General features: G+C 41.8%; 1 protein-coding gene and 2 pseudogenes across 1 annotated transcript; 1 reads left to right on the top strand and 2 right to left on the bottom strand.

Annotated features, from left to right (window-relative positions):
- Positions 1–3,622: 3,622 nt before the first annotated feature.
- Positions 3,623–5,482, bottom strand: LOC134968681 (jerky protein homolog). Its single transcript, XM_063944198.1, has 2 exons — positions 5,416–5,482; positions 3,623–5,295 (listed from the first exon to the last, which is right to left on the bottom strand). The coding sequence occupies exons 1-2, from the start codon at positions 5,480–5,482 to the stop codon at positions 3,623–3,625; spliced, it is 1,740 nt and encodes a 579-aa protein (XP_063800268.1).
- A 980-nt stretch (positions 5,483–6,462) lies between these two features.
- On the bottom strand, positions 6,463–6,581 carry LOC134971262 (5S ribosomal RNA; annotated as a pseudogene).
- A 5,084-nt stretch (positions 6,582–11,665) lies between these two features.
- Positions 11,666–11,784, top strand: LOC134971212 (5S ribosomal RNA; annotated as a pseudogene).
- The last annotated feature ends 9,067 nt before the right edge of the window (positions 11,785–20,851 follow it).

Genomic DNA, 20,851 nt, shown 5'->3' with positions numbered 1-20,851 from the left:
CTGGGTCAGGGGGGGCATGCACATACAGTGTGTGGCATATAATGTGTAGGCATGCATTGCACAGGCGGTGTGACTGTGGCATATATACAGTAATATATATATATATATATATGAATATAAAAATATTTATTACAGTATGTGGGGTTTTTTTTAAGAGTGTTGGCCAAGTATGGACAAGCTGACATGAACAGCGTGTTCACCGTAATTGGCAGCTTAACAAAATAATGTTGAATTATTCTGAAAATTCTGAAACTTTGCCTGCGACTACAGCATTGGCAGTGGGAAGGAAATGGAGAGATGATTTATGGACACACTTCAGTTATTGGAAAACTGAAAGAAAGACGCAGTGTATTATTTCCAGTGAGGATGGAGTGCTGTATGGAATTAAGATTGCTGGAAAAAAACACTACAAATTTGAAGAGACACTTGAAGACACACCATCCTTCAGTGTTTTCTAAGGTAAATATAACTTGATGTATGTGTTGATTGATTTATATTTCAATAACACAACATTGCCCAAGGAAAACTGTCATATATTGGCCTGCCCTGTATGTACTATGATCAATTCCAATCGCACAGGCACATCAGTGTGGGACAGGGGTCAAGAGGAGGAGAATGTGGAAGTGAAGAAAGAGAAAATACAGGTATGTGTGGAGAGTGAAGTTGGGAGGACTGTGTAAGCTGGGTATGTAATTAGATAGCTTGTGAAGCCTATGTCAGTGATTCTGGAATTTGATAAGCTGCCCTGAAGAGGTGAGTTTTCAGGAAATGCTTAAACTTGAAGGTTTGGAGTTGAGAGACTAGTAGGAGAGTCTTATGTGTGTGGATGACTGGATGTAATCTGTGACAGATTGTAACATGATTTTGAGTCAAAACATATTAAATGTGGGGAACTATAGGACAATTCAGAGAGTCAAGGATGACACCACCTAGGCAGCGAGCTTGTGGTGTTTATTGTATAGAGTTAACAATAGTTCAGTTCAGGGCAGCATTCAGTGACGTGGACCAATATCGATGGTGATCATAAATCTGGGGAGGAACATTGTCCACATAGACAGTGACTGATTATGAAGTCATTCAATGGGCTCGGCTGTACCAATAATATAAAACACTTTTTTAATCCTCCAGATTCCGTAGACTATCGCTGTACAGAAAATAGGCTGGAAAAAATATAAACAACAGACAGCTCTTCTGAATGTGATTGCTTTGTCTTCAAAGTACCATCCAGATGCAAAAGAACAATAAACTAAAGAGAGAGCTCTAGCTTTGTGGATAGGTCGGTCTGCCAGCCCGGACAGTGGCTGCGCAACAACTCTTTGTCATGAGAATCACTCAGTTGAGCTAAATAACTATATATTATCATATGATGATATGCATCCTTATGGCTTAATTTTTTTTGGAGTAGTAGTACTACTGTACTACTACTTACTTGTATCAGGATCAACCAGGTTGTATTTTTCTAGTGATTGATTTTTGTATTCTTTAATTAATAATACTATATTTTTGGGTAGTGGGGGTATGGCGCCACAGGTATGTGTGAGCAGATATTTATTAAAAGATAATACAATAGTTAAAGATACTCCTTTTAAGAATGTAAGGTGTCAGCTAACCCCTAAGTACTCAGCAGTGATAAGCTGCATTTAAAGTTAAGGTGTGGGGTACCATAGGGGTACCAGCGACTTGCAGTGTCTAATATATTAATATAACTATGAAGAATGTAGCAGGATACGGTTTTAGAAAAAAGGGGTAACAAAATATTTATTTATACAATTTGAAACATAATGATGGGATAAAAAAGTAGGTAAAAGCTTTATAATGCAAAAAATTAAAACAATAAAAAATACTAAAATAATAATAATAGATAAAAAAGTGTGTAATTAAGCTAGAACCCAGAATCACGTAAAATCAGTAAAAGCAATTTTATACTGATAAAAAGTATTTTAGGATAAGAAAATGATGCTTATCTTTAAAAATGGAGAGTCAGTAGAGGTACACCAACGCGTTTCATCCTCAGACTTCATCAAGGGGTAAGGGACTAGTGTGCAAACACTCTTATTTATAGCAGCAGTGATTAAGAAAGAGTGTCTATGACATCACTTTCTGTTAGTGCTAACATTCAGAATTCTAGCACAAAATTGATTATAAGTGTAGGTAGGGGTACGGCTACTAATAATGAGCCCAAATGTAGTTTATAATGTGAAAAACGAGAAATGTACATGTAGAAATCGTAAAAAATCGGCCAGGACACTTTTCGCGTCACTTCCGCCCCACTTCCTGTGTCCTCAGTGTCTTATTGCGCATGCGCGCCATGCGCTACTTCCGGTAAAACGTCCTCGTAATGTATTAGTTTTGCCCTTCTTCCGGTTGGGCGTAGGCGTCCTTCTGCCCTTCTTCCGGCTGGGCGGGTGCTTTGTATCTTGTCACGGCTAGTCTCAGCATTTCCATGGTGATTTATGGTTTGGGGCTTGAGATACAGGGATGCGGCGGCCATCTTTAAAGTGGTTTTAGACTGTGTTTTCAGCCCATATGGCGGCCATCTTCAAGGAGCCTTTGAATCGCGGACATTTCCTTATATTTGAGGTGCAGAAGCAGCTCAGATAAATGAAACAAACGCACATATTAATATTTGTAAATGTAATGAGCTAAAAAAGACTATTATGAAAGAATACTATACAGGTACACCACCGATTTTCCGGCATCCTCGGTTCCAGTGCCGTGCCGGATTATCGATTTTGCCGGATTAACGGTGGAAACTAATTTTGCACCTTCAGAACATTTCTAAAGCAATAAATAGTAAAATATATGCTACAGTATAATATTAATGAATGAATAAACACAGTAGTGTATGCAAAACTGTTTATAAGCAAAACAGGTATCAGGTTCGTTTTGAACAACCATTAACAGTAAGTGAAACAGTAACTACAAGGAAAGTACTAAACCTCATGCAAAATGACACTAACTCTTACCCTCCCACAGCCCAACTCCCACTACAACCTACCCTATACCTTCCACAGCCCAACTCTAAACCTTCCACAGCCCAACAACCTACCCTATACCTTCCACAGCCCAACTCTAAACCTTCCACAGCCCAACTCTAAACCTTCCACAGCCCAACTCCTATTACAACCTACCCTATAACTTCCACAGCCCAACAACCTACCCTATACCTTCCACAGCCCAACTCTAAACCTTCCACAGCCCAACTCTAAACCTTCCACAGCCCAACTCTAAACCTTCCACAGCCCAACTCTAAACCTTCCACAGCCCAACTCCTATTACAACCTACCCTATAACTTCCACAGCCCAACAACCTACCCTATACCTTCCACAGCCCAACAACCTACCCTATACCTTCCACAGCCCAACTCTAAACCTTCCACAGCCCAACTCTAAACCTTCCACAGCCCAACTCTAAATCTTCCACAGCCCAACTCCTATTACAACCTACCCTATAACTTCCACAGCCCAACAACCTACCCTATACCTTCCACAGCCCAACTCTAAACCTTCCACAGCCCAACTCCTATTACAACCTACCCTATAACTTCCACAGCCCAACAACCTACCCTATACCTTCCACAGCCCAACTCTAAACCTTCCACAGTCCAACTCCCACTACAACCTAATCATCAGCGTGGTCTTGAAGAAGTATTTCAGGTGGGACAGTTGCACATGGGATGTCTGGGGAACAGGGACCTGATCTAGAACTTGGAGGAATTGGAGATGCTAGAGAACAGGTACTGCTCTTAGGCACATTCTTGCATAGCTTCTTAAACATGACATCAAGGCGAGGTTGTTTCATAAGTTTTGACCTTTCCCTGTACAGTTTTTCTTTCATCAAGTGAAAATGCATTAGCTCTTGTTCTGTCACAAAGTTACGTTGTTCTAGTCCTTTGATTAGCTCACTTATCATCTCAATCAGCTTGTCAATACCAGTGGGGATTTCAATAACATTTTCGTCTTCACTGTCACCATCGTCACTTTCAGTGATTTTTGCAGGATTCAAAACCATATCTATAATTTCAGAGTCAGTACAGTGACGCACAACAGGTGTTTCAACGTCAACCTCCATCCACTCTGCCAGATTTTCTTTGTTCAGCCTACTTGATAGGTTGTTGGCAGCAGTTGCAGTACAAGTTTTTGCATATTCAAGTAACTCAAGAACACATTCATCATCATTTGCTACACGAAATCCTGTGAAGGCAATACTGGGATCTTCATCAGGTGCATTTTCAAACACCATGGCAGGCCACAACTTATGCCAACCATTCTTTAGTGTTAACGAATTTACATTCTCCCAGGCACTAGCAACAAACCAAAGTACATCTTTCATGTTAAAGTCTTTGATAAACGACTCAATAGGTTTGCCTGAATTCACCACATCTAGCATGCGTTTCATGAAAAGTGTACGATACTTGGCCTTCATAGAGCGCAATATTCCTTGATCTTGTGGTTGGATAAGAGATGTACAGTTTGGTGGTAAGTATGCTGTAAACACGTTATTCTTGCGCAGCAGTTCAGCTCTAGGGTGAGCTGAACAGTTGTCCAGAATAAGAAGGATTTTGCAGTCCTCTGATAGGCCTACAGATGTGCAGTGTGCTCTGGCTTCTGCCACAAAATACTTTTCAAACCACTCTAGCATTAACTCGGTGGTAATCCATCCATTTTTATTTGCACAATAAATTACAGGATACACTTTAACACCTTTTAAAGCCCTAGGGCATTTACTTTTTCCGATCACTAGTGGCTTGCATCGGTGAGTTCCGGCAGCATTGGAGCAACCTAGGACAGTAACTCTGTCCTTAGATTGTTTAAACCCTGTGGGGGCTTCTTCATCCTCCATTGATAAAGTTTTCCTAGGGGTACATCGCCAATACAGTGCAGTTTCATCGGCATTATAAACTTGCTGGGGGGAGAGGTTTTCATCAGCCACAAGCTTTGCAAACTCATCCACATAGTCATCAGCTGCTTCATGGTTTGCAGACCGTTTTTCACCACACACTTTGCGCATCGAAATTCCATGACGTGTCTTAAACCTATGCAGCCATCCTTCACTGTAATCACACTCATAGTCAAGTTTTAGTGCTTTATGATACAACTTAGCTTGTTCCTGTACCATGATGCCTGACAAGTCTACACCATCACTCCGACGTTGTCGAAACCATTCCAACAACACTCGATCAAGCTCAGTGCTTTTACCAGATTTCATAGTTTTCCTAATGCTCATTTGCTTCTTAGATTGACTTTCTGCAAAGAACTGTAATATTTTCTCCCTGTGTTTTTTTATGTCATACACTGTTGGGGAACCGAGACCGTATGTATCACACAGCTTCTTCACTGAAACACCGCGGTCCAGTTTTCATAATATCTCAACTTTTGCCTGCACCGATATAGACTTGTGTTTACGCTTTATACCTGTACCATCACTGTTCTTGGAAGGCATAGCAGCACTACTGTCACTTGAACTGTCTGCGGACGCCATAACAGCCCCACTGTTGCTTGCTGTGTCACCTGCAGTGCCCTCAGAAGCTGTACTCACTGACACTTGTGTGCGCTGTGTGTTCCGCCCATGTGCGGTACTTGCTGTGACCTTGGACGCCATAACAGCCCCACTGATGCTTGCTGTGTCACCTGCAGTGCCCTCAGATGCTGTACTCACTGACACTTGTGTGCGCTGTGTCTTCCGCCCATGTGTGGTACTTGCTGTGACCTTGGACGCCATAACAGCCCCACTGATGCTTGCTGTGTCACCTGCAGTGTCCGTGGAAGCTGTACCCACTGACACTTGCGCGTATTGCGTGTTACGCCCATGCGCAGAAAATGTTCCGGATTAAAGGATGTCTCTAACCCCCTTTAATCCGGACAAATCAAAATTGTCCGGATTAAAAGAGGTTCCGGATCATCGGTTGCCGGAAAATCGGTGGTGTACCTGTATAAGTATATCAAATGCGTAGTGGACCCAAAATAGATTATATTATTTGTACCCAGGTTTGACTTCTGGATATTTATTAAAATCAGTATTGCTGCGCAGAGAGTACTATATCTATTTAGACCTTTAATTAAAGGAAAGGAGAATTCATAAGTGTATTGAGGGTATATTAGGTGGATGGTGATATAAAAGTGTCAATACAGTATTACATAAAATAAATAGATCATTAATTGGCTGGTGCAGAATTATTAGGGTAATGTGAGGATAAAGAGATAAAGTGATATGGGGGAGGGGGTATGTGACAGAGTCTTTTCAGAGAAGAGGTGGAGGTCTTTGATCGTGAAATAACTGTGAATGAGGTGTCTAAAGGTTGTGGATTAATTTATGACTAGACGTTAAGAGTATTTAGCAAAAATAAAAAAATATATAATATATAAAAAATATATATATAATGAGATATCTGTGCAGAAAGTGGATTATACGTGTGTCAATATTCCCTTGTAATATCGCTGTTACGAGTTCGCTGGTCTACCCTTATACAGTACCCAATCTTCTCAAGTGGTTACCCACTTGGTACTGATTGGGCCCAACACTGCTTAGCTTCCAAGATCGGACGAGATTGGGCGTGTGCCAGTGCGGTGTGACTGTATTCATTGGCGAAATGACTTATTCACACAGTAACAGGTTTTTATTAGGAATATTTGACATTCTATCTTAGAACCTTATTTGTAAAAGTGCAAAGTGCCGAAGGAAATAAAATGTAATATACAAATCCATGATTGCTTGATTGTCGATGCCTCTGTCAAAGAAAGGGTGCAATTTCGTATCCTTCATTGAAGCCTAGAGGGTGTGTGGTTTTTAATTGAAAAATCCAGAACATTTCTCTTTGGGAGAGCTTCTTGGCCAGGTCTCCACCCCTGTCACCACTGGTCACATGCTCGATGGCTTTGAAGGACATCTCTTCCGGATTAGAATTATGTTCAAGTTTAAAATGTCTATAAAGTAGATGAGTTTCCAGTTTATTCTTGATGCTCCTCACATGCTCTTGTATCCTGATTTTGAGAGTTCTTTTTGTCTTTCCCACATATTTCTTGTGGCACGTACATTCTATTAAGTAGATTACTGATGTGATATTGCAATTCATGAACTTTTTGATTTTGAACTCCTGGGTGCCGTCCGTAGTACTGAAGGTTTTTCTATTGGGGTTAAGGTATTTGCAGATGTCGCAGTGTCCACATTTGTAGGATCCAATGCATTTGGGTAAGGTATGTTGGTTATCTTCAGGTGGTAGTTCCCGTAACATGCTGGGTGCAAGGATGTCTTTAAGGTTTCTTGATTTCCGAAACACGAGTTCCGGTTGGGCGGGAGGATTTCCTTAAGGATTGGGTCCATAAGGAGTATGGGCCAGTGGTTTCTTAGTGATGTTCTGATGACATGCTCGTGGTTGCTGTAGGTCGTTATAAATGAGACCGCCTCCTTCTTCTCTGTCTTGTCCTTGTATATCAGTAGGTTTTTCCTCTCCAGATTCCTTGTCTTAGTGATTGCTTTGTCCAGAATTGCTTTGGGGTACTTCTTCTCCTCGAACCTTCTTCTATATATTCCCAATTGTTCCTCGCAGTCTTCAGTTTGGTTGCAGTTCCTCTTGATTCGGTGAAATTGAGAATATGGTATATTATCTTTCCATTTTTTTGAGTGATTGCTCTTATAGTGTAAATAGCTGTTCTTATCAACAGATTTAATGTAGTTTTTGGTGGAAACCGTACCTTGCTCTCTGGTTAGAATCAAGTCCAGGAATTCAATAGAGGTTTTATTTAAATTACAGGTAAATGAAAGGTTAAAATCATTGATTTGTAAAAGTTTTAAAAAATCCATAAATAATTCTGCACTCCCATCCCATATGATCAGGATGTCATCAATGTACCTCCTGTACATGATGATTGATTCCTTGAAGTACTGTGTAGGGTAAACATGTTTCTCCTCCCACTGTCCCATAAACAAATTCGCGAAGCTGGGTGCAAAAATGGTACCCATAGCGGTGCCGCACTGTTGTAGATAAAATTTATCTAAAAATTTAAAATAGTTGTGGGTTAAAATAAATTCCATTAGGTCGCAAATAAATTTCTTGTGGGGTTCTGTGAGGGAGTCGTCTTTATTTAGGTACTCTCTGCTTCCTTCAATTCCTTTATTGTGTTCTATGCAGGTGTACAGTGATTGCACATCGATGGTCACCCATAGGTATGATTCCTTCCATTCCACATTTTTCATTTCGTTCAGTACCGTGGTAGAATCTTTAAGAAAAGATGGAAGTTTCTTAACGTATGGATTTTAAAAAATGTCCACATATTTAGATAGGCCGGACGTAAGAGAGTCTATCCCTGCGACTATCGGTCTTCCTGGGGGGATTCGACATGTCCTTTGAGAAATGGGATTCCATCCTACATACATGCTCTATAAATTAAATGAAACTTTTAATTACCGAAAGAAAGAGAAGTGCAGTGGCACTTGATAGAGATTAAAGATAAGGAAGAGAAATAGAAGCCTTGAAAAATTTTGGTAAAAATATCTTTAATGAAGAAACTCAGAGCAGCACCACACCCCCATCTGGCGATCTAGATGACCTGTTTGGGGAATGGAACGGTTATTAGCTAAAGAAATAAAAACATGGTGGGATATCAAAGGACTAGAGCACTATATTGAAGTGGACAGAATACCAAGAGGACTAAGAATACTGAAACAACCTACCCTTGGAAACACTGAGCCTGAATTTATTGAGAAATGGGATTCCATTCTACATACATGCTCTATAAATTTAATGAAACTTTTAATTACCGAAAGAAAGAGAAGTGCAGTGGCACTTGAGAAAGAGATTAAAGATAAGGAAGAGGAGCTAGAACCTCATAAGAACAAAGAAGATTACCGTGTCAATGAGACTGTTCTCAATAAGAAACTGGAACACATTGAAGAGGAAGTCATACGAGGGAAAGAGAAGAAATTTCTCAGAGATAAAAAGGACTATGAACAAGGGAACACTAAGAATTGGAGCAGATTTAAAACCTTTGACAAACCTAAGAAAACGGACCATAGGTATCAGTGGAAAACCATACCGTTAAAAACGAGACCGACATGGAGAGACGAATCACCATCAACACCTTACACAAGAACCTTCAATAGATTTACTGCCTTGAACCGACTTAGATCAAACAACGAACAGGATTTTTTATCTGTAAGACAAGGAGCAAGACCGAAAAACCTTCCCAGGAGCACAATCTGCGAGCATGTCAAACACGCTTCTCCTCTAAAAAGAAGATTCGCAGAAGTAGAGGAAAACGGGGCGGTAGGAGGGAGAGATGTCAAAAAGAGAAACCTATAAATACAGCAGATAAAGGAATCTTCAACCTATCCTCCCACATCCTCACTGACCCTGAACAGACCCTTCTAAGCAAAGGACTGTCATTTGCACCCTCTGAAGGATTGAACAAGTTTGACACCTTCATTGACCTTAATAAATTTGTGCGAAAACTCACGCTTAAAAGACATTTTATGAAGAAGGACCATGCAATTATATCAAACTATGAAGATAGGTCAAAATCTGGACTCAAACCAAAAAGTAAATATTATCCAGTGGAATCGAAAGGGAGCAATCTTAACATCTTCTATGATTTGGTAAAGAAAGATCTCTGTGAAACGGAACCCGTACCAGTTAGGAATAAAAATCTACACAACAGAGAAATAGAAGCCTTGAAAAAACTTCAGAAAAATAAGCAAATTGTTATAAAACCGGCTGACAAAGGGGTGGGTTGGTGATCATGGATCGTGATAAGTATGTCCAGGAAGCACAAATACTCCTAGGAGATTCTCACTCCTACAGGGTGCTGCCAGACGATCCAAAAGATTCATATGTGGAAGAATTGAGATCACTACTCCTACAAGGCCTGAGAAAGGACATTATTACAAAAGATGAATTCTCTTTTCTAATGTCATCCAACCCCACGACCCCCATTTTTTACTTTTTACCAAAGATCCATAAGGACATGTTGAATCCCCCAGGAAGACCGATAGTCGCAGGGATAGACTCTCTTACGTCCGGCCTATCTAAATATGTGACATACTACCACGGTACTGAACTAAATGAAAAATGTGGAATGGAAGGAATCATACCTATGGGTGACCATCGATGTGCAATCACTGTACACCTGCATAGAACACAATAAAGGAATTGAAGCAAGCAGAGAGTACCTAAATAAAGATGACTCCCTCACAGAACCCCACAAGAAATTTATTTGCGACCTAATGGAATTTATTTTAACCCACAACTATTTTAAATTTTTAGATAAATTTTATCTACAACAGTGCGGCACCGCTATGGGTACCATTTTTGCACCCAGCTTCGTGAATTTGTTTATGGGACAGTGGGAGGAGAAACATGTTTACCCTACACAGTACTTCAAGGAATCAATCATCATGTACAGGAGGTACATTGATGACATCCTGATCATATGGGATGGGAGTGCAGAATTATTTATGGATTTTTTAAAACTTTTACAAATCAATGATTTTAACCTTTCATTTACCTGTAATTTAAATAAAACCTCTATTGAATTCCTGGACTTGATTCTAACCGGAGAGCAAGGTACGGTTTCCACCAAAAACTACATTAAATCTGTTGATAAGAACAGCTATTTACACTATAAGAGCACTCACTCAAAAAAATGGAAAGAAAATATACCATATTCTCAATTTCACCGAATCAAGAGGAACTGCAACCAAACTGAAGACTGCGAGGAACAATTGGGAATATATAGAAGAAGGTTCGAGGAGAAGAAGTACCCCAAAGCAATTCTGGACAAAGCAATCACTAAGACAAGGAATCTGGAGAGGAAAAACCTACTGATATACAAGGACAAGACAGAGAAGAAGGAGGCGGTCTCATTTATAACGACCTACAGCAACCACGAGCATGTCATCAGAACATCACTAAGAAACCACTGGCCCATACTCCTTATGGACCCAATCCTTAAGGAAATCCTCCCGACCCAACCGGAACTCGTGTTTCGGAAATCAAGAAACCTTAAAGACATCCTTGCACCCAGCATGTTACGGGAACTACCACCTGAAGATAACCAACATACCTTACCCAAATGCATTGGATCCTACAAATGTGGACACTGCGACATCTGCAAATACCTTAACCCCAATAGAAAAACCTTCAGTACTACGGACGGCACCCAGGAGTTCAAAATCAAAAAGTTCATGAATTGCAATATCACATCAGTAATCTACTTAATAGAATGTACGTGCCACAAGAAATATGTGGGAAAGACAAAAAGAACTCTCAAAATCAGGATACAAGAGCATGTGAGGAGCATCAAGAATAAACTGGAAACTCATCTACTTTATAGACATTTTAAACTTGAACATAATTCTAATCCGGAAGAGATGTCCTTCAAAGCCATCGAGCACGTGACCAGTGGTGACAGGCCAAGAAGCTCTCCCAAAGAGAAATGTTCTGGATTTTTCAATTAAAAACCACACACCCTCTAGGCTTCAATGAAGGATACGAAATTGCACCCTTTCTTTGACAGAGGCATCGACAATCAAGCAATCATGGATTTGTATATTACATTTTATTTCCTTCGGCACTTTGCACTTTGCACTTTTACAAATAAGGTTCTAAGATAGAATGTCAAATATTCCTAATAAAAACCTGTTACTGTGTGAATAAGTCATTTCGCCAATGAATACAGTCACACCGCACTGGCACACGCCCAATCTCATCCGATCTTGGAAGCTAAGCAGTGTTGGGCCCAATCAGTACCAAGTGGGTAACCACTTGAGAAGATTGGGTACTGTATAAGGGTAGACCAGCGAACTCGTAACAGCGATATTACAAGGGAATATTGACACACGTATAATCCACTTTCTGCACAGATATCTCATTATATATATATTTTTTATATATTATATATTTTTTTATTTTCGCTAAATACTCTTAACGTCTAGTCATAAATTAATCCACAACCTTTAGACACCTCATTCACAATTATTTCACGATCAAAGACCTCCACCTCTTCTCTGAAAAGACTCTGTCACATACCCCCTCCCCCATATCACTTTATCTCTTTATCCTCACATTACCCTAATAATTCTGCACCAGCCAATTAATGATCTATTTATTTTATGTAATACTCTATTGACACTTTTATATCACCATCCACCTAATATACCCTCAATACACTTATGAATTCCCCTTTCCTTTAATTAAAGGTCTAAATAGATATAGTACTCTCTGCACAGCAATACTAATTTTAATAAATATCCAGAAGTCAAACCTGGGTACAAATAATATAATCTATTTTGGGTCCACTACGCATTTGATATACTTATATAGTATTCTTTCATAATAGTCTTTTTTAGCTCATTACATTTACAAATATTAATATGTGCGTTTGTTTCATTTATCTGAGCTGCTTCTGCACCTCAAATATAAGGAAATGTCCGCGATTCAAAGGCTCCTTGAAGATGGCCGCCGTATGGGCTAAAAACACAGTCTAAAAACCAATTTAAAGATGGCCGCCGCATCCCTGTATCTCAAGCCCCAAACCACAAATCACCATGGAGATGCTGAGACTAGCCGTGACAAGATACAACGCACCCACCCAGCCGGAAGAAGGGCAGAAGGACGCCTACGCCCAACCGGAAGAAGGGCAAAACTAATACATTACGAGGACGTTTTACCGGAAGTAGTGCATGGCGCGCATGCGCAATAAGACACCGAGGACACAGGAAGTGGGGCGGAAGTGACGCGAAAAGCGTCCTGGCCGATTTTTTACGATTTCTACATGTACATTTCTCGTTTTTCACATTATAAACTACATTTGGGCTCATTATTAGTAGCCGTACCCCTACCTACACTTATAATCAATTTTGTGCTAGAATTCTGAATGTTAGCACTAACAGGAAGTGATGTCATAGACACTCTTCCTTAATCACTGCTGCTATAAATAAGAGTGTTTGCACACTAGTCCCTTACCCCTTGATGAAGTCTGAGGACGAAACGCGTTGGGTGTACCTCTACTGACTCTCCATTTTTAAAGATAAGCATCATTTTCTTATCCTAAAATACTTTTTATCAGTATAAAATTGCTTTTACTGATTTTACGTGATTCTGGGTTCTAGCTTAATTACACACTTTTTTATCTATTATTATTTTAGTATTTTTTATTGTTTTAATTTTTTGCATTATAAAGCTTTTACCTACTTTTTTATCCCATCATTATGTTTCAAATTGTATAAATAAATATTTTGTTACCCCTTTTTTCTAAAACCGTATCCTGCTACATTTTTCATAGTTATATTAATATATTAGACACTGCAAGCCGCTGGTACCCCTATCCCCCCCCCTTCTTTTCCAATACTATATTTTTATACAGTTTTATCCATTCTCTGACGGCTGGCCCTAGAATAGATTTTATCAAGCATCTCTGGCCCTAGAATAGATTTACTTGTAACAAGTTGCAATGCCTGCTGCTGCATCACAGGCTTTTGCCTGCCAAGAAGGTATTTTTCTGTTGTCATCGTTACAGGGCACTGGGCAGGGAAGGACCCAAGTGATCATCAGGGTCCATTGCAACAGGGGGGATGGGGGGCAAGGGTCATAAGAGAAAATAAAACAGTTTGTTTTATCAATATATATATGTACTAGTATGTTTATATGTACATTACTTTTTACATCTTGTTGTGTGAACTTAGTGAACCTCAACTACTACTACTAGTACATTAATTAAAGATCAATTGTGTTCTTGAATTGATATTTGCAGAAAATAAATTACCTGCTGTGAAGGAAATATCATTGTGTTGCACTTGTTTGTTACCTAGATTACTAAAAACATAGTGAAAGGTTAGGTATACAAAGTACTCAAGGGAATAATAGAGAAATGTTCTTCATTAAACTGCAAAGGTATGACTAAAACATTGACTAAAATTAGACTAACTGTTAACTGAGATCCACTGACTAAATCTTGACTAGATTGAAAGATTTAATTTAGTCACATTTTAAGAAAGTGACCAAAACTAAAACAAAATTTTTAAATCCTTGACAAATTTAATACTGGACCGAATCACTGGAACTGTAGCTGTGTAACAGTATAGACTCAACAAACATCCTGCCGTGTTTATAGGGAGAGTCAGGAGTTTTAAAAGCCAAACAACAGGTGCAGCTACTTAGCAGATGTTGAATGCAGCATGGATAATAAACAAAAACATCTTGTTTCAATAAGCTGGCAACAGTCACTTTTGTTATGGTTTGTTTGCGCCCTTGTTAGTGTATTATATACTGTACTTGTTTAAAGACATTGTGAAATACTTCTATGCCTGCACAATACCTACAGTGTTTATTAAAAATAAATAAATAAAAATGAACAATAGCATGAAAATATCTACATCAAATTGCTAATTATTTATAGCAGTCGTGTATTTTAGGTTTGTTTCATCTAGAGATGAGCGGGTTCGGTTCTCATAGAGCCGAACCCTACCGAAACCAGATCGAGGCAAACGTCAACATCCCGCTGTCGGAATCTCGCGAGTTTTGGATTCCATATAAGGAGCCGCGAGTCACCACCATTTTCACTCCAGTTCTGGAGAGTGTAACAAGAAGACGTGTCTCTCTCCTCAGTGTCTGTCTGTGTGGCAAAGTGGTGTGGCGACCTGATCTTTCTTACGTGTGTGTCATTCCAGTGCTGTCTAGTGCTGCATCAGTCCAGTGGTGGTGTCTTGTGCTGCATCAGTCCAGTCACAGTGGTGGTGTCCTCTGCTGCCATATGTCCAGTGCTGCTGTATAAGTCCATTCCATTGCAGTGGTGCTGTGTTGTCCTGCATCAGTCCAGTGGTGATGTCCCTGTGCTGCTGTATATGTCCAGTGGCACTGCCGTATAAGTCCAGTATACTGCCATATAAATCCAGTCCAGTGGTACTGCCATATAAGTCCAGTGGTACTGCCATATAAGTCCAGTGATATTGTCATATATGTCCAGTGGTACTGCCGTATAAGTCCAGTGGTACTGCCGTATAAGTCCAGTGATAGTGCTGCATAAATCCAGTCCAGTGGTACTGCGTATAAGTCCAGTGTTACTGACGTATATGTCCAGTGGTACTGCCGCATAAGTCCAGTGATACTGCCGTATAAGTCCAGTGGTATTGCTGTGTACGTCCAGTGGTACTGCCATATAAATCCATTCCAGTGGTACTGCCATATAAGTCCAGTGATACTGCCGTATAAGTCCAGTGGTACTGCCATATAAGTCCAGTGGTACTGCAGTATAATTCCAGTCTAGTGATACTGCCTTATAAGTACAGTGATACTGCCGTATAAGTCAAGTGATACTGCCGTATATGTCCAGTGGTGCTGCCATATAAGTCCAGTGATACTGCCGTATAAGTCCAGTGGTTCTGCCATATAAGTCTAGTGATACTGCCGTATAAGTCCAGTGGTTCTGCCATATAAGTCTAGTGATACTGCCGTATAAGTCTAGTGGTACTGCCATATAAGTCCAGTGGTACTGCCGTATAAATCCAGTTAGTGGTACTGCCATATAAGTTCAGTGATACTGCCGTATATGTCCAGTGGTACTGCCGTATATGTACAGTGGTACTGCCGTATAAGTCCAGTGATACTGCCGTATAAGTCCAGTGGTACTGCCATATAAGTCCAGTGATAGTGCTGCCATATAAGTGCAATGGTACTGCCCTATAAGTCCAGTGGTACTGCCGTATAAGTCCAGTGGTACTACTGTATAAATCCAGTCCAGTGATACTGCCATATAAGTCCAGTGGTACTGCTGTATATGTCCAGTGATACTGCCATATAAGTCCAGTGATACTGCCGTATATGTCCAGTGGTACTGCCGTTAGAATAAGTCCAGTGATAATGCCATATATGTACAGTGGTACTGCTGTATAAGTCCAGTGATACTGCTGTATAAGTCCAGTGGTACTGCCGTATAAGTCCAGTCCAGTGGTGCTGCCATATAAATTCAGTGGTGCTGTCCTGTGCTGTATATTATTTACTCCAAATAAAGGGGTTATTAATATTGAATCCAAATAATTTTTACAGGGTTTGACTGGCAATCTCTTTCCTAGTGAAATGGAATCTAGATGGGATTTGGTACCGGGGCACACTACCTCCATCAATTGTCTAAATCCCACTGCACTAATGGCGGATACTGGATGCACGTCTAACACCAACTTAGCTGTCAAGGCCTCAGTTATCCACTTTGCAACAGGATGATTGCTGTCATATTTCATCTTCCTCGCAAAGGACTGTTGGACAGTCAATTGCTTAGTTAAAGTAGTACAAGTGGTCTTCCGACTTCCCCTCTGGGATGATGATCGACTCCCAGCAGCAACAACAGCTTCAGCGGTAGGAGGAAGTGGATCTTGATCTTTCCCTATTTTATCCTCCAAATTTTTGTTCTCCATTATTTTTCTGGAGTTATATAACAAAGGCCCTCATTCCGAGTTGATCGGTCGCAAGGCGAATTTAGCAGAGTTACACACGCTAAGCCGCCGCCTACTGGGAGTGTATCTTAGCATCTTAAAATTGCGACCGATGTATTCGCAATATTGCGATCACAAACTACTTAGCAGTTTTAGAGTAGCTCCACACTTACTCTGCCTGTGCGATCATTTCAGTGCTTGTCGTTCCTGGTTTGACGTCACAAACACACCCAGCGTTCGCCCAACCACTCCCCCGTTTCTCCGGCCACTCCTGCGTTTTTTCCGGAAACAGTAGCGTTTTCAGCCACACGCCCATAAAACGCCGTGTTTCCGCCCAGTAACACCCATTTCCTGTCAATCACATTACGATCGCCGGAGCGATGAAAAAGCCGTGAGTAAAAATACTATCTTCATAGCAAAGATACTTGGCGCAGTCGCAGTGCGAATATTGCGCATGCGCACTATGCGGAATTTCACTGCGATGCGATGAAAAATACCGAGCGAACGACTCGGAATGTGGGCCAATATGCGGCACAGGAGAGCGTACCCCTACACCACACAGGGCAAACCCTGTAAACATTATTTGGATTAAATATTAATAATCCCTTTATTTGGAATGATTAATATTCAGGACAGCACCACTGGACTGGACTTAATATGGCAGTAACCCCGGACTTATACAGCAGTACCACTGGACTTATACGGCAGTATTCCTGGACTTATACAGCAGTACCACTGGACTTATACAGCAGTACCACTGGACTGGACTTATATGGCAGTACCACTGGACTTATATGGCAGTACCACTGGACTGGATTTATACGGCAGTACCACTGGACATATACGGCAGTATCATTGGACTTATATGGCAGTACCACTGGACATATACGGCAATATCACTGGACTTATACGGCAATACCACTGGACTGGATGTATACGGCAGTACCACTGGATTTATATGGCAGTACCAATGGACATATACGGCAGTACCACTGAAATTATACGGCAGTACCACTGGACTGGATTTATACGGCAGTACCACTGGATTTACACGGTAGTACCACTGGACATATACGGCAGTATCACTGGACATATATGGCAGTACCACTGGACTTATACGGCAGTACCACTGGACTTGTACGGCAGTACCACTGGACTTATACGGCAGTATCACTGGACATATATACGAAAGCATCACTGGACTTATACAGCAGTACCACTGGACTTATACAGCAGCACAGGGACACCACCACTGGACTGATGCAAGAAAACACAGCCCCGCTGCAATGGACTGGACTTATACAGCCGTACTGGACATATGGCAGCAGAGGACACAACCACTGTGACTGGACTGATGCAGCACAAGACACCACCGCTGGACTGATGCAGCACAACACAGCACCACTGGACAGGACTTATACAGCACCACTGGACTGGACTTAATATGGCAGTAACCCTGGACTTATACAGCAGTACCACTGGACTTATACAGTAGTATTCCTGGACTTATACAGCAGTACCACTGGACTTATACAGCAGTACCACTGGACTGGACTTATACGGCAGTACCACTGGACTGGATTTATACGGCAGTACCACTGGACATATACGGCAGTATCACTGGATTTATATGGCAGTACCACTGGACATATACGGCAGTATCACTGGACTTATACGGCAATACCACTGGACTGGATGTATACGGCAGTACCACTGGATTTATATGGCAGTGCCAATGGACATATACGGCAGTACCACTGGAATTATACGGCAGTACCACTGGACTGGATTTATACGGCAGTACCACTGGATTTACACAGTAGTACCACTGGACATATACTGCAGTATCACTGGACATATATGGCAGTACCACTGGACTTATACGGCAGTACCACTGGACTTGTACGGCAGTACCACTGGACTTATACGGCAGTATCACTGGACGTATATACGGAAGCATCACTGGACTTATACAGCAGTACCACTGGACTTATACAGAAGCACAGGGACATCACCACTGGACTGATGCAGGAAAACAGCCCCGCTGCAATGGACTGGACTTATACAGCAGCACTGGACATATGGCAGCAGAGGACACCACCACTGTGACTGGACTGATGCAGCACAAGACACCACCACTGGACTGATGCAGCACAACACAGCACCACTGGACAGGACTTATACAGCAGCACTGGACATATGGCAGCAGAGGACAATACCACTGTGACTGGACTGATGCAGCAAAAGACAGCACTGGAATGACATACATAACACAGAGCAGGTCGCTACACCACTTTCCCGCACAGACAGACACTGCGGAGAGAGACACGTCCTCTAGCTACACTCTCCAGGGCTGGAGTGAAAATGGCGGTGACGCGTGGCTCCTTATATGGAATCCAAAACTCACGAGAATCCGACAACGGGATCATGACGTTTTGCCTCGTTCTGGTTTCCGAGTCAGGTGGGTAAACCTGAGCCGGACTCGGATCTGGGCTCGGGACATGATGTTCGGTAGGGTTCAGTTGTCAGAGAACCGAACCCGCTCATCTCTAGTAATAAGTATGGGGTTTGTTGGGATTAGCAAATAATGCAGGTTATAGAATAACTTGTTCGTATAGTGTTTGGAAGATGTATAGTGTATTGGAAAACAGTAAGAATGCTTTCCAAGTGCAAGTAATTTCACTACGTACCAGGTTTCAAATAAGCCAAATTTAAAGTTTTCATATAGTACACAGATAATATTTGAATTTGATTTGAATCTATTGAAATTCACTTAAATAACGCCACTGCCACCCCCTGCGACCGCCTCTGCCTGTCAATCAGACAGAGGCGATCGCACCAGTGAGATGCTTTTGCATCTCATTGTGTGCGCACGCACAGTGCGGCTGCTGCGCATGCGCACACAGCACAGGGCTTCAGCCTGCGACTGCTGCCGGTGCAGCGCCAAAGTCTGAATTAGGCCCAGAGTTCTGTTGGCTGGTCAAACTCTCAGTATTTAAGCAGATGTTACATATATTTACTGTTAAGCAAAACAGTGAAATGAACAAAGTCATTATTTTAAGGTGAGTGAAGATATGACATACTGTATATGGCGTAGAGGTGAAGTAAGCAAGGATCACTGAGTCTATTGTAAACTACATGTTAAAAGCTGCCACCAGGTATACAGAATTGCTGAAACTGACACAATTACAATAAATAATAAATCACCTAGTGATAAGAAAACAATAAATCACTGTAATACCTATGTGAGAGACACTGTACTATGGTGGCCATGACCAACGCATTTCATCACTTCACATGAATTCTTCATGGAGTGGGCAGCTGGTGGCCTTTCTGTTATTTCTCTAACGTCCTAGTGGATGCTGGGGACTCCGTAAGGACCATGGGAAATAGACGGGCTCCGCAGGAGACTGGGCACTCTAAAGAAAGATTTAGTACTACCTGGTGTGCACTGGCTCCTCCCTCTATGCCCCTCCTCCAGACCTCAGTTAGAATCTGTGCCCGGCCAGAGCTGGGTGCTTTTAGTGGGCTCTCCTGAGCTTGCTAAGAAGAAAGTATTTTAGTTTAGGTTTTTTTATTTTCAGAGAGCTTCTGCTGGCAACAGACTCTCTGCTACGTGGGACTGAGGGGAGAGAAGCAAACCTACTAACTGCGGCTAGGTTGCGCTTCTTAGGCTACTGGCCACCATTAGCTCCAGAAGGATCGAACACAGGTACCTAACCTTGATCGTCCGTTCCCGGAGCCGCGCCGCCGTCCCCCTCGCAGAGCCAGAAGTACAGAAGCAGCAGAAGCATGAAGACATCGAAATCGGCGGCAGAAGACTCCTGTCTTTACTTAAGGTAGCGCACAGCACTGCAGCTGTGCGCCATTGCTCCCGCAGCACACCCGCACACTCCGGTCACTGTAGGGTGCAGGGCGCAGGGGGGGGCGCCCTGGGAAGCAATTAAGGTACCTTTTGGAAAAATAACACATATATCCAGTCAGGCACTGGATATATGTTCGAGCCCCGCCATTTTTTACACATAGAAGTGGGACAGAAGCCCGCCGCTGAGGGGGCGGGGCCTTCTTCCTCAGCACACCAGCGCCATTTTCTCTTCACAGCTCCGCTGGAAAGACGCTCCCCAGGCTCTCCCCTGCAGTATCCAGGTGCAAAAAGGGTAAAAAGAGAGGGGGGGCACATAAATTTAGGCGCAAAACGATCACAAACAGCAGCTACTGGGTAATCACTAAGGTACAGTGTAATCCCTGGGTTATATAGCGCTGGGGTGTGTGCTGGCATACTCTCTCTCTGTCTCCCCAAAAGCCTTTGTGGGGTCCTGTCCTCAGTCAGAGCATTCCCTGTGTGTGTGCGGTGTGTCGGTACGTCAGTGTCGACATGTTTGATGAGGAAGGATATGTGGAGGCAGAACAAGTGCAGGTGAATGAGGTGTC

The sequence above is a fragment of the Pseudophryne corroboree genome, chromosome 11, assembly GCF_028390025.1.
Source record: "Pseudophryne corroboree isolate aPseCor3 chromosome 11, aPseCor3.hap2, whole genome shotgun sequence".
NCBI classification, from domain to species: domain Eukaryota; kingdom Metazoa; phylum Chordata; class Amphibia; order Anura; family Myobatrachidae; genus Pseudophryne; species Pseudophryne corroboree.
The sequence above is the reverse complement of the archived record's forward strand: the minus strand, read 5'-3'. Positions and strand labels throughout refer to the sequence as shown.